The 12,107-nt window shown below is 36.4% G+C and overlaps 1 protein-coding gene across 1 annotated transcript in view; it reads right to left on the bottom strand.

Moving 5' to 3' along the window:
- Positions 1–12,107, bottom strand: part of UGGT1 (UDP-glucose glycoprotein glucosyltransferase 1) — a 42,082-nt gene that overhangs the window by 18,050 nt on the left and 11,925 nt on the right. The window contains exons 11-22 of the mRNA XM_010164647.1: positions 10,286–10,377; positions 9,471–9,621; positions 9,079–9,198; positions 7,876–7,961; positions 7,295–7,430; positions 6,260–6,391; positions 4,407–4,571; positions 4,080–4,200; positions 3,208–3,306; positions 1,789–1,812; positions 1,196–1,290; positions 327–533 (exon numbers count right to left, since the gene is read on the bottom strand). Of these exons, the coding sequence (XP_010162949.1) occupies positions 327–533; positions 1,196–1,290; positions 1,789–1,812; positions 3,208–3,306; positions 4,080–4,200; positions 4,407–4,571; positions 6,260–6,391; positions 7,295–7,430; positions 7,876–7,961; positions 9,079–9,198; positions 9,471–9,621; positions 10,286–10,377 (1,428 nt within the window). The remainder of the gene's footprint in view (positions 1–326; positions 534–1,195; positions 1,291–1,788; positions 1,813–3,207; positions 3,307–4,079; positions 4,201–4,406; positions 4,572–6,259; positions 6,392–7,294; positions 7,431–7,875; positions 7,962–9,078; positions 9,199–9,470; positions 9,622–10,285; positions 10,378–12,107) is intronic.

The raw sequence follows: 12,107 nt of genomic DNA, 5'->3' as shown, positions 1-12,107 counted from the left end.
AGAAATGTAATCATAATTATTTTTCTCAGTTTTTTAAAAAATATTATAGTTCTCCCTTAACTCCCCAAGAAACAAATGACTCACTTAAATAGATCCCTGAATCTGCATTCTTTTTGATTTAAAAGTTATATAGCTTTGATGTGTAAGAAGATTTACTTTCTTTTTAGACAGATTGTTATATTTTGGTAAAACAACACCATCATAACCAACAGTGTTACTCTCCGTTGTTACTACATCTTTGGCATATGAACATGCTACACTAAAAAAATTCATTAGAAGAACAAGCGAAGTACCCTACCTTTGTAAATACCAGCAAACATGCTTACCCCAACAGCAAATTCTAAGATGTCTGCTCCTGCCTCTAGTGCCTTTGCAATTTCTTCTTTTGCCATTTTGGTGATGAAGTTCTTGGCATTATTTGACGTTTGTGTCTGTAGAGCTGCCCATATGGCTTTAGCGACAAGTGTATTCTGGCTATTTGGATCTTCACTAGGATTATTAATCATGCTAATTCGAACATTATTGCTGGATTTCTGTATTTAATAAAACATGCATTAGGAAAGTTTTAGATTTCAGGTATATTTTAACTACAAAGAATAAGTATTTTTTAATAAACTCTATATAAAAAGCTTTGTATTTCTTAATCAGAAAAACAGATTCCAAATCAGGCAAATAACAGCACGATGTTAAAAAGATAAATGAAATAATTTAGCATCTAGTATTTAATTTATTTGTAGGCACCACTGTGACAGGAATCTTCTAGATAATACTGTGCTATATAAGAAATACAGGACAAGGGCCACCACTCAGAGGTCTGGCAAAACTGTGATTTAAGAGTAAGCTATCTATTTTTATGATATTTTTGTCTTCCTGGAACAAATGAAAGAGAGCAGAGAGCAACACTCATGTTGACTCCAAACCAAAACACAGACATCTTCAATTTAGAACCATGGGCTTAAAATAACACCTTTTACTTATTGTATTAGCATAGTGCCCAGAGGGTATTCTGTCCCAGTACAAGAAGGTCAGTGATGTTTCAGCCCTACAAACAAGATGAGGCTGGATATTAGAGACCCTGCAGGGAGAACCAATCTCCCCAGCTCATACATCAAGGAAGAAGCACAACCTGGTTTTCAAGCCTCAACCTACTGGTTTGTTAGCACTGCTAACCCCTTCAAATGAAAACATTACCTACCTGATGTTTAATTGCATCATACAACAATTGCCTCCCTGAAGGTTTATCAAAATCACCAACAATCCAAAAAGTAACTGGTCTAACAAAGGAATCATCTGCAATTAAAAAAAAGAGTGGGAGAAATTTGAGGGTGAAGGGAAGGAAAGCTTCAGTTTTCCTTAATTTGGAGGAGAAATATGATGCACATGCAAAGCTTTCAAAAAAAGTAAAATTACATAGGGAAGATATGGATGAAGCTAAGCTACGAAGTCTGGCAATACACAAACAATAGTATTGGTATTGTACTAGGTTTCATTTAACTCATTCAGAAAACCCACATAGGACAGCATGCATCACTGTTTCTAAGCTGGAATTTTTTTTTTTTCCTACTTTTTTAATTTAGAAATTATAAAGGAATCTGTAAATACCTTACAGATTCCAACTAGGGTACAGACATACTGCTGTTAGTTCACAAAATCAGTGTTGTATAGAGAAAAAAAGTGCTGAAGCAAGCGTGCATTTAAACATCTATCTTCATTTCCTGCTGGTTCTAAAGCCATGTTATGAAGGAACCAGAAAATTCACAACATATGAAATGCTAAAGCATGAGTTACCATAGATCTCCTTGGAAGACATTCCTGGTCAAAAAGCAGAAAGGCGGGGGAGAAAGGAGAGAGACATTAATAATTTTATAGTAATCCCGATGTGTATCAAGAAGCAGCAGCACTGTTCTGGGCATAACTGAACAACTACAGTTCAAGTCAACAAGCAACAAGTTTGTGGTAAGTTTATTAGAATAAGCTTTGGCTTTTTCTTCCCCTCAAATAGACTGATGCTTTATTTTCATGCTACAGCACTAATTATACTGTATTACCAGTTTCCTACCATACCACGAAGGCATCATTCTGAAGACACTTGGCAAAAACTGCCATGCCATTGTGATTGGGATGTCAACTGTTTCTGTTATCTTCCCTCTTTAAAAACTAGCATGACAGTGCTGTTTGGTACTGTTGCTGAGCCAGCAATACATGCAACTTTCCTATTATTTTAGAAAATAAATGTGCTACAGCATTACTGTAATCAGATACCAGTTATTAAATATCTCAAGTGACAGAAGGGACAGTGGGACAAAACTGTCAAGCCATGGGATTGCGAATTAATGCACACTTTCAAATGAGTGTGCAGAGGTGTAGGTTTAATTAATATGCTACAAAGGGAAAACAAGAAATTTGTTCAGATCTAAGTGACTGAACATGACCCAAGGGCAAATATGAGACAGAAGGAGCAATGGGAGGAACATTTAAGGCAGTGCATGCAGGTGGCAGTGGCTAGAGATAGCACTGGGGAAACTTGTGAGTCTAGTACAGAAGACAGACAGGAACAAGAGGAATTGGTTCAAGTGACAGCAGCTTATTTGTGATTCTTAATTGAAATGGATATAGGAAGAGCCTGGTTAAGCTCTGTATTATGTCTGTGCCTGCATTTCTTAGATTGAGAAGTACAACTGAGTGTTAACACTAATGGGAGACTTCATGTATAACTGTAGTAAAACAGGCCTATAATTGAGAAAGCATGCACTGGAGAATAAAACCAGCACAGACCACGTTAGGTGTTATATAATGGGCAATAACAATTTTCTTCTGAATCCATGTAAATTTTAGTAATGTTGAATTATGAGACAGAGAGCTAAAATGCCTTTTGTATTTTTCTAGTCAGTGTCACTGCAGGGTCAGAGTTTACAGTGCTGCATTTCTGGTGGTGATTTGCAATACAGCAAGATCAGGTTGGCTGGGACTTAATTATTCATCCGAGGCTGGGTTTAAAGAGGGGAACATTCTTGTTCCACATAGATGCAATGCCTTATTTAAAAAAAAAAATAAAAAAAAATAAAAAAATATCTTTCTTTTTAACACTTAGATTGTGCCATTAACCACAGGCCCGAAAAAGGCTTAATGCGTGTGTTGAGTACCATATATACACTTGGAAACACAAGTAAGATTAGATTTGGGTTCATAATCCACTGCAGATGTTACCTTTCTTTGTTAAGTAGGTCATGCTGTTTGCGACAGCAGCTGTCTTATCTTTGGAATCCAGCGTGGTAAACCGAGCAAAGTCATCCACGTAAAAGTTATCTGAGGAAGGAAAAAAGTATTAGATGCCAAAGCAAACTATTCCATGTAAAATGAAAAAAAAAATGACTAGTATTACCAGAACATTAAGAACACATCCCATTTTGTTCCTCATGATACTGCTTTTGATGTTAATATATAATAAGCTGAGGAATATATTTTTGTTGTTTCATGAGTTACATTGTCGTCTCATAAGTTACAGTAATAACTACATTGCATATTTGATATGCAGAAGTCAGTTGAATGAACTGTTCAAGTCTCACTTAGTTGAAGTTAACTTACATAAATAATATATATTTTAAAATCCACTGTGTTACTGTTTTTCAAGCAACTCAAAAAAGGTAGTTTCTGCAATACTGTCATTATCCTGGGTGTTAATACATTTAGCCATGAAAAGTTCTGCTGGAATATATGGCAAAGGAAATCCTAAGTAATTCCAGAGATGACTGTCAATCTCTGCTCAAAAGAAGGCTAGAAATAAGAAACAAGCTGTTGCTTTATACGTTATATGACTGTTCTTGGCTTTTGCTAGCATTGCTGATCTCTCAACTTCATGAGTCATATTCCCCTAAAGGTTTGTATAAAATCAAAACAAGTTCCTGTTTTGAAAAATCTGTAGACATTCATGTTGTTCTTGTACATAACATCTCCCTCAGCACCAGGGCTAGAACATCACTTGGGGTGCTGTTAATACTTTGCCACTAGAGTTTTCTGTTGGGACAGCAAAAGTCTGACTCAGATACTTGAGGTTTAATGCAATTAAAAGCATCCCTTACTCATTCCTGTCAGATCTAGGTACTCTCTATCAGACATTAAGATCCTTGAGTTAATTCTTGGAACAACATTAGGCTGGTTCATGATATACTCAACCACATCTTGGTCATTAGATAATTCACCCTGAAGGGAAGAAGAAAGAATAAATATTCATTATTTCACATGTGTGTTTGCCTTAGATTATTAAAAAAAAAAAACAAACAACCCCCCAAAAACAAAGCAAGAAATTATGCAAGTTAAGCTGTATTGTGTATTACATATTCAGGGAGTTGAATCAGTTTTTCCAGATCTTCTTTCTCTATAAAGTCACAGTTGAACTCAGCACCTACCAGGTACACAGCTCGCTGGAAGATGCTTGTGGTTTCCAGGATTTTGTGCATTGTCACGGTTTCTAGGTCATCAGGATCCAGCTGATCTTTTTGAAAAGGCATTCCATTGAACAGCACGACAGGGAGGGGACCTATACCCGTTTGCTCATAGTAACCTCTCGCTGCCTAAATACAGGGAAAGAAGTAGCTTTATCACGTCAGCCCAGCACCACAAGGCTTCATAACGTTTCCATGCAATACCCACACAAATCTATTCTCAACACACCAAGGCATCCTTCCAGGTTTTATATGATACAGAGAATATTAATTTTACGCAGTGCATAAGACACTTTCTGTATCTTACATGCACATTGTCTTTCAGAGTTTCAAAGCAAAAAAAGTTACTTCATAATACAGAGGTGCAAAATACTCCATTAAGTTTGTACTGTAAATTAATTAATTCAAATGAGCACTTTTTGGTAATAGCTAAAATGCACCACAGGAAGTCTTGACTTTGCATACAGAAGCAAATGCAATGCAAGCATTGATGGTTGTAACTTTTTATTTTTTAAGAACATGTTTCTTAGACTTGAGAAAAATCATTTCCTTGTAGGGGAAGGGGTTATTATATCAAGACAAATTTCCCCATTTCATGTAACCACTGCAAAATGCACCATCATTACTGATACCTTGTTACAGACAGAAGTTAATCAGGTTCTACTGTTCAGAGGTTCTTGTTGAGGGCTTTCAAAGGACACAAATATCACAAAGCTTTGACCACATGAAAGAGTGCTCACTGTTGTTTTAACTTGTGTCCTTTATATGGAGATTAAGCTCTTTCTAAAGGCTTCCTTCCTTATCCAAAGGCTTTGCAATGTTTTAAGACGTGGTTCTGCTGAATGGTGTCAGGCACTGCAGTAGCAGCAAGGCCTCCAGAGTGGCCTTCAGAGGAGAGCGCTGCATGTGTTACAAGTTTCTTGGCAGGTGGCTGTTGCTTTTGTTTGGGTTTCATTTGGAGTGTAGTATGTGAACTGAAAAGGCATCTCCTGTCACAGAAAAATGTCTGCCTTACTTTTATTGGTTTCGATTTCCTCAAAGTGCTTTTCCCTTCACTTTCCTACATCGGAAGATGTGTGCATACAAGCCTATTTATATATCCCTGACTGCATTCCTTACACGTACAGAGGTGGGCAATATCATCTGTGTTACAGAGCTATTGTAGACAGTATTTCCATTCTTTCTTTTAGTATATTCAACAAAAATACATAACCATCCCCCTATAGAACCCCAAATAAAATCTGCTTCATTACATCCAATAGTGATTTGCTCTCCCAATTTTCTCCATACAGAAAAGTATCAACCCCAAAAACAACTTTTAAGGAATTACCTGAGGAAGGCTGTTGAATGCCTTGCTAAAGGAAAGGCATGTTGAATTCATCATCATTACTTTATATCACACAGTCTTCAAATACTGATAAAGAAAATCCATGCCAATCCCTCCCAGACATTAATTAAGCCCCTTGGTTTTATTATGAACTATTGTATCACCTTCTTTTTTTCAAGCAATTTTAAACTCCACTAAAGTCTGCATACCAGAACAAAAGCATAACTTATAAATCACAAGAAAGTTATCTTGATTCTGGTACTGTACATACAGATTTTTTAAAAAATATTACAATATATTACGTATATTATATAAAGCTTTGTGTTGAATATAAATACCTATTGAAATATTACTAAAAGTCACCCAATGTAATAACAGAATAGTTGCCTGGTTAGAAAGAGAATTGGATCAAGAAATTGTACATAACTGTATTTTCAAAACGGTGTTGAAACAAAAAAAGTGAAAAAAGCTCTATTTAATGAATTCTTACCTTTCTGTTCTGATCATAGGCAGAATCAATTCCCAGAATGCTGTTGACTTCCACATAAGGATACTGTTTCTCAAGAACACTAACCACATGCTGCACTTTCAGTTGATCTCCTGTTTTTACTTTGTTATATATCTGAAAGGGGGATACAAATGCAAGTTTACAGCTGCAACTGTAATGCTTCTGTCCTTATCAAAGGTTAAGTTGACCTGTCACCTGTATTCCAGTAATTATAAGGCATTAACAGCCAGATTGCAAAACATATTTTCATATTTATTAACTGCAGTAACAGCTCCTAAGCACTTGTAGCTCTTGCAATTATCTTGTGTTACCTTGTCATTCCAGTGAGATTGGAAAGAGGTGTCATTTATTTCTTTAAATAGTAACTTGCATCTTTAATTAGAAGAAGTATTTGAGGGGGGAAACGTAGTGCTTAGGGGAAAAAAGGCTCAAGTAAAGCATATCCAAAGAGCTGCTGTTCTCTTCAGAATTCAACATGTTTATAAACAATACAACAGACCTCACATGCAAAGTAGATAACTGTTTCCCTCTTGAAGGCACAAGATTTTATTTTGACTTATACATAAAAAAAAGATAAAAAAGCCACCAGCAGTTTAATTGTTACAGTATGCCCCAGCTTGTAGATTTATACAACAATGTCAAACCACAAGTGAAAATACATTTCCTAGCAATTACATTATCCTTTGATGTGGCAAAATTACGCAGCAGAAACTGTTCAAAACAAATTATAATAGTGTAGGGATATGGCAGTTTAGAACTCCTTGTCATAATGAGCAGAGGCAGGATCAGAAAAGTGTGCAAAAGTGTTAAATATCACATTTAAATCTACTCTCACTTGTTAAAGTTAGACAAGAAGCACTTTACAAAGAAACATGTATTGTGTGGTACTGGTATCTGGATTTACACTGAATACTCACTGAGTCAAGGAAGAATTTCTTAGGTTAACTACATATGAACATAATCTTATATACATGGAAAATATTAAAACACTAATTACCCTTTTAAATGAATACTTACAGACATGACAGTCTGGAAAGCATAATTATTGTCCATTTCTTGTGCCACATAATTGTATGCCCTAAGGAGGGCAACACCAGGATCCTGACGTCCATCAACATCCTCCGAGTCATTAACCACAAAGACTAGTCCTATCCTGCAACCCAACAAATACCCAGCTTTAATCTATTACACCAATAAAGAATCAGCTCATACAACTGTCAGCTATGATCATCATCTTAGACAAACTTTTCCATAAGGTACTAGTAAGATTTTGAGCAGAATGGGCAGGAATCAAACTTAGGACATACAGTCTCTAATAGTGAGTTCATCAGAATCTTGCTTTTCATCTCTCATCCAAAGTACTTGCTTTTAAGTTTCTTTTGGACTGTTAAAGAAACTGAACTCTGTTTTGCTAGCAGCAAAAGTTATATTAAAAAATTTTAAATAAGAAATCGCATTTAGTAAATGTCCTTCCCAACCACCAATACAAGGTATCTAACATCTCTACAGTGTCCTAGCAACAAGAATTTTACAATTGGAAAAGTCACAAAAATCAAACTGATCTGAAAAAAATCCCATTAAAATCCCATAGTGATTACCTCAGGGGGATGTGGTTACTGAAGAACATCTCTGCCACATTCAGTAATTCTGCTGTGGTCTCGTGAGTAGGATCTACTATTAACACCTGCGTATAAATTGCAAGTGAAAAGTTTCTGTTCCGTTGAGAAGTCAAGATACAGGTTTTTGATTAGAGATAGCTTCATTCATGTCTCAGTGCAGAATTATCAGTCGTATTTTATACACTGCCATGGAGTTGAGGCCCACTAAATAACAGTTTCTTGAAAAGTCTTTAAGTCCATTGTCTAAAATATCCTGTCTAAACCAATCCTTTAACCAGAAGAGACGAGATTCTTTACGTTCCTTATCTTTACCTCAGTATCCCCTAGCATCTAGGCTTCTGCCTCCACGTGTACACAGATCCACCCATTAAGATGCACATTGGAGACAGGCATTTGTCAGAGCTGAGGAGCAACAGCATTGCTCGGCTCAACCCCCCGGAGAGCCAATGCCGCTAAGACATTCTCAGAGCAAGCCCAAACCCAGAAAGAACTGGGCCATTCAGAATGAATTCATGCCAAGCGTTGCCTTTTCATTTAATAAGTTCAATCTTAAAATTACTGAACTCCAGAGAAAAAGATTACACATTAATGCTCGCACCGCTTGAGGTGGTTCAGTCCCTGTTTGCCACTAATCAGAGGAGTCTGTTTTTCTACAGGGCCACTCTGCCACATGACAAGAGTTACAGTACAGAATTTACAAACTCCTTATTAGATCTAAGTAGTTTACTTAGAGACTAAAAAGACACTCAGGATTGAGATCAGGGCTGTTGATTATCTTTTGAAGTGCTGGTGCAAGAATTCTTTCTAGCTCAAACAATTGAAGTTGGTCTTAAACCTGTTAAGAAGATACTAGTTAACAAATTTGATGGTTTTCATACCAACTTCAGATATTATGACAAAGTTGAAATGCACCAAATTTGCACTCATCAGACAGTAGTTTTCTCCGCTGATAAACCAATATGTAGCATCTAATAAATGCCAGAGAATCATGCTCAGTAATCTCTGAACCTCAGCCATAACTTACTAGTATGAGTAGAACAAAACCTTTTAGTAAAGCATCCTATTTCAAGATATTTAAGGTACAGGGAATCCAGCATATATGTAGGTAAGTTGCAAAAGCTAATGTCCCTGCTGTTGAAAAAACAAAATGCACATTGCATTTCTAGTCAGATTAGTACTTACAAAATTATGGAAGTTTTTTCTAATTTGTCTGATCACACCTGGAAACGTGGGACGCAGCAGTTCTTGCACATTGGAAGGCCAGGAATTATACCGACTGTCAACTTCAAGATTGTTGATCCACTGAGAAAAAATAAAGGCATTTAGATTGACAGTCCTCCTGCTCGAGTCTGAGACTGTAAAATATTTTGAATTCAGACACTACATCAAGAACTGTATGAATAAAAAATTAAGCTTTTTAAAAAGAGCTAGTTATATTTATAACCTTACTTTCCTTTTTTTCTTCAACGGAGTTTCAGAGCTGATGGTGAGATAAGAACAAAAGTTCCCCTGACAGCTTAAGAATGCACTGTGCAATGGCAAATAAGGTATTTCTTATATAAAACTATACACACTGAAATAGCAGGGCTTCTGATGTCCACAGCATAATCAGAATCTGATGGCTGGATGTTCAACTTCAGAACATTGTGCAAGGCAAGACCCTCAATTCCTAAGCTGTGCAGCCCTTCCATAACACGGGCTTCATTGCGTAGCACATCAATCAAACTGGAAGAAAAAGAAAAAACTGTTGAATTTTAAAGACACAGCAAATAACTTGCTCTTACCCTAAGGGATAACAGATGAAAGGTATAAACAAGTCTGCCATGTTTGTGCATTACTTCTTCATCACCTATTTCTAACTGTCCTAAGAAACTTGAGATTCAACTTAAACCTATTCAATTATAGTGTATTTCTAGGAAAACCTACATTAAATCAAGATAACTAAAGCATGATATACAGATGTAATTTAAATTCCACGTTATTGAAACAGATCTTGACAAAGATATAGGGTGGTTTTCAGATTAAAACTTTACAGTGGTTTATCCTTTGAGCATCAGTCTACTATCTTCAGAATATAATCTGTACATTGACAATCTTAGAGACCAAAATCTTGCTATTCATAGCACAGATACAAAGAACAGTTGCAAAGGTGACTTCCTGCTCCAGTCTTCAAGGGTTTTCACATCAGCTTTTTTGTTAGAAATACACTTGCATAAGACAAGGAACCATGACTTGCCTTTTTCAGCACTTGACAATTAAACCTAGTCTAGCTATATAGACTTTGTGAAGAAGGTTCAAAACTGTCTAAATGACATTATCATGCATGCACAAGCTGGATGCAAGCTCCTAAACAGGATGCAATTATTCTGAAAAAATAAAACATTCCTACCTAAATATGTCTTGAGTGTCTAAATCGATAAGTAGTCCATTGATGAACAGGGCAGAATCTCCCGGTTGCAATCCTAATGTTCCTTTGAAATACTGAAAGAAAGTAGGCAGCCATTAGAAGAATGCTCTGCACGGAAAAAAATTACTAGAGTTAACTAGAGTCATTGCTGACTTTGTGTGCACATTCATACCAGAGGAAAAAACCGCTGAAGCTGTTTAGTGCATAGATACATAAATGGGACTTCTATTTTTTTTCTACATGATTCAGTTGTGCATTGGAAAGTCCCTGAGTAGATTTTTAAAATATACTCAGATTAAGTAATTCAAAATGCTTGAAAGAAGTAATTTTTTTTAGCTGACAGCCCACAAAGCAGATAGACAAATAGCATCCAGTTACCTGCCTCCGCTCTTTAACACACAGTTTTGGGGCAGAACAGACTTAAACTGCTGGATATTGCATGGTGCTCACTAGCGGAACTAACTACTGTGTTTAAAATACCAGTTGAGTCCTGACCTAGTGGATATCTCATAAATGAAAAGTAGATGAGCTGCCAGTGTAGTCTGATCTCCCCAAAATCAGGCAGCACACAAATGGAAAAAGTCTTAGCAATATTTTTTAATTTCTTCCAAGTACCTCTCAACAGTAGCCCATTTGAATGGGTACGTGCCCCTGATTTGAGGCTCCATCACAGAGGACAATTTTTAATCAGGAGAGGTGAATAACAGTCCTCCTGAAGCAGATTTCCCAACTCTAGCATGAAAAATTCTGTTTAAAAACTGAAAAATTACATTGCTTTCTTCCAATATCTCGTCTTGCAATATCAGTTACAAAATTCTGTTAAGAGGTATGATGAACACTAAAGGAGAAACATACTATTTGGATGTTTAAAAACACTAATATCATGAAGAATGTGAGCAAAGCAAACAGGGGAATAGCAAAGTACCATGTGAAGTACCAAGAACAGGAAAGCAGCATCTAATCAGGAAGAATGTATGTATTTTATTAAATAAAAAAACTCTCAGAAATTAGCTGAGCACATACAGTGTTAAATTGTATTTTTTTGTGGATAATTACATCGTAAATTATAACTTACAAATAGCAGTGAACTTCACTATTAAATAATATCCACACAAACTGAGTCATGCAAAGAATAGCTTTAAAGGGCAGGGTTAGATCTAGCCAGATCTGGATCTAGTAGATGTATCTACACATACTTTGAATAAAAATGAATCCACAAAATCATGGGTTTACCTGTGGACCAGTCTGATCTAACACATAACAGGAAAGCCACCAGGTAGCTTTAGCTTGCACTTATACTTTGTCCCTTCCAGAACCACACCGGACGACAGTGTCAAACCGCATCCCTTCTTCCCTGATTTTATCGCTATTGAACAACAAGGGATTTCTCTTTCAGAACAGGAATCTCAGGGGACTTGTAAGTAGATGTCAGGTGACTTTGTACTTAGTACTAGACTAACCAAGTACCACTGATTGGATTTTAAACAAAAATGTCTGTGTACTTAATGTACTTTGTATTATTCCTGTTAATACCAAGTAAGACTGAAATGTACGAATAGATCAGCATAGGTCACATAGAAAAAGCTGTTGTTTGGCTTTGGTTTTATTACCATCTTAAATTTTTGTTTTGTACTCTATCCAGACTGCACTACCAGGTATATTTTAATTGTACAAAATTCCGTACAAAAGCCTGTATAAAATTCCCAGGTGGCTGTTGTTTTTTCCAGGCTTTGCTAATGCCAAGTACACAACAGAGCTGTTGAAACATTTTTCTGCAAACACTAGAGCCTACTCAGTGACCTCC

Source organism: Antrostomus carolinensis, unplaced genomic scaffold, assembly GCF_000700745.2.
Source record: "Antrostomus carolinensis isolate BGI_N321 unplaced genomic scaffold, ASM70074v2 scaffold29933, whole genome shotgun sequence".
NCBI lineage: Eukaryota > Metazoa > Chordata > Aves > Caprimulgiformes > Caprimulgidae > Antrostomus > Antrostomus carolinensis.
The sequence above is the reverse complement of the archived record's forward strand: the minus strand, read 5'-3'. Positions and strand labels throughout refer to the sequence as shown.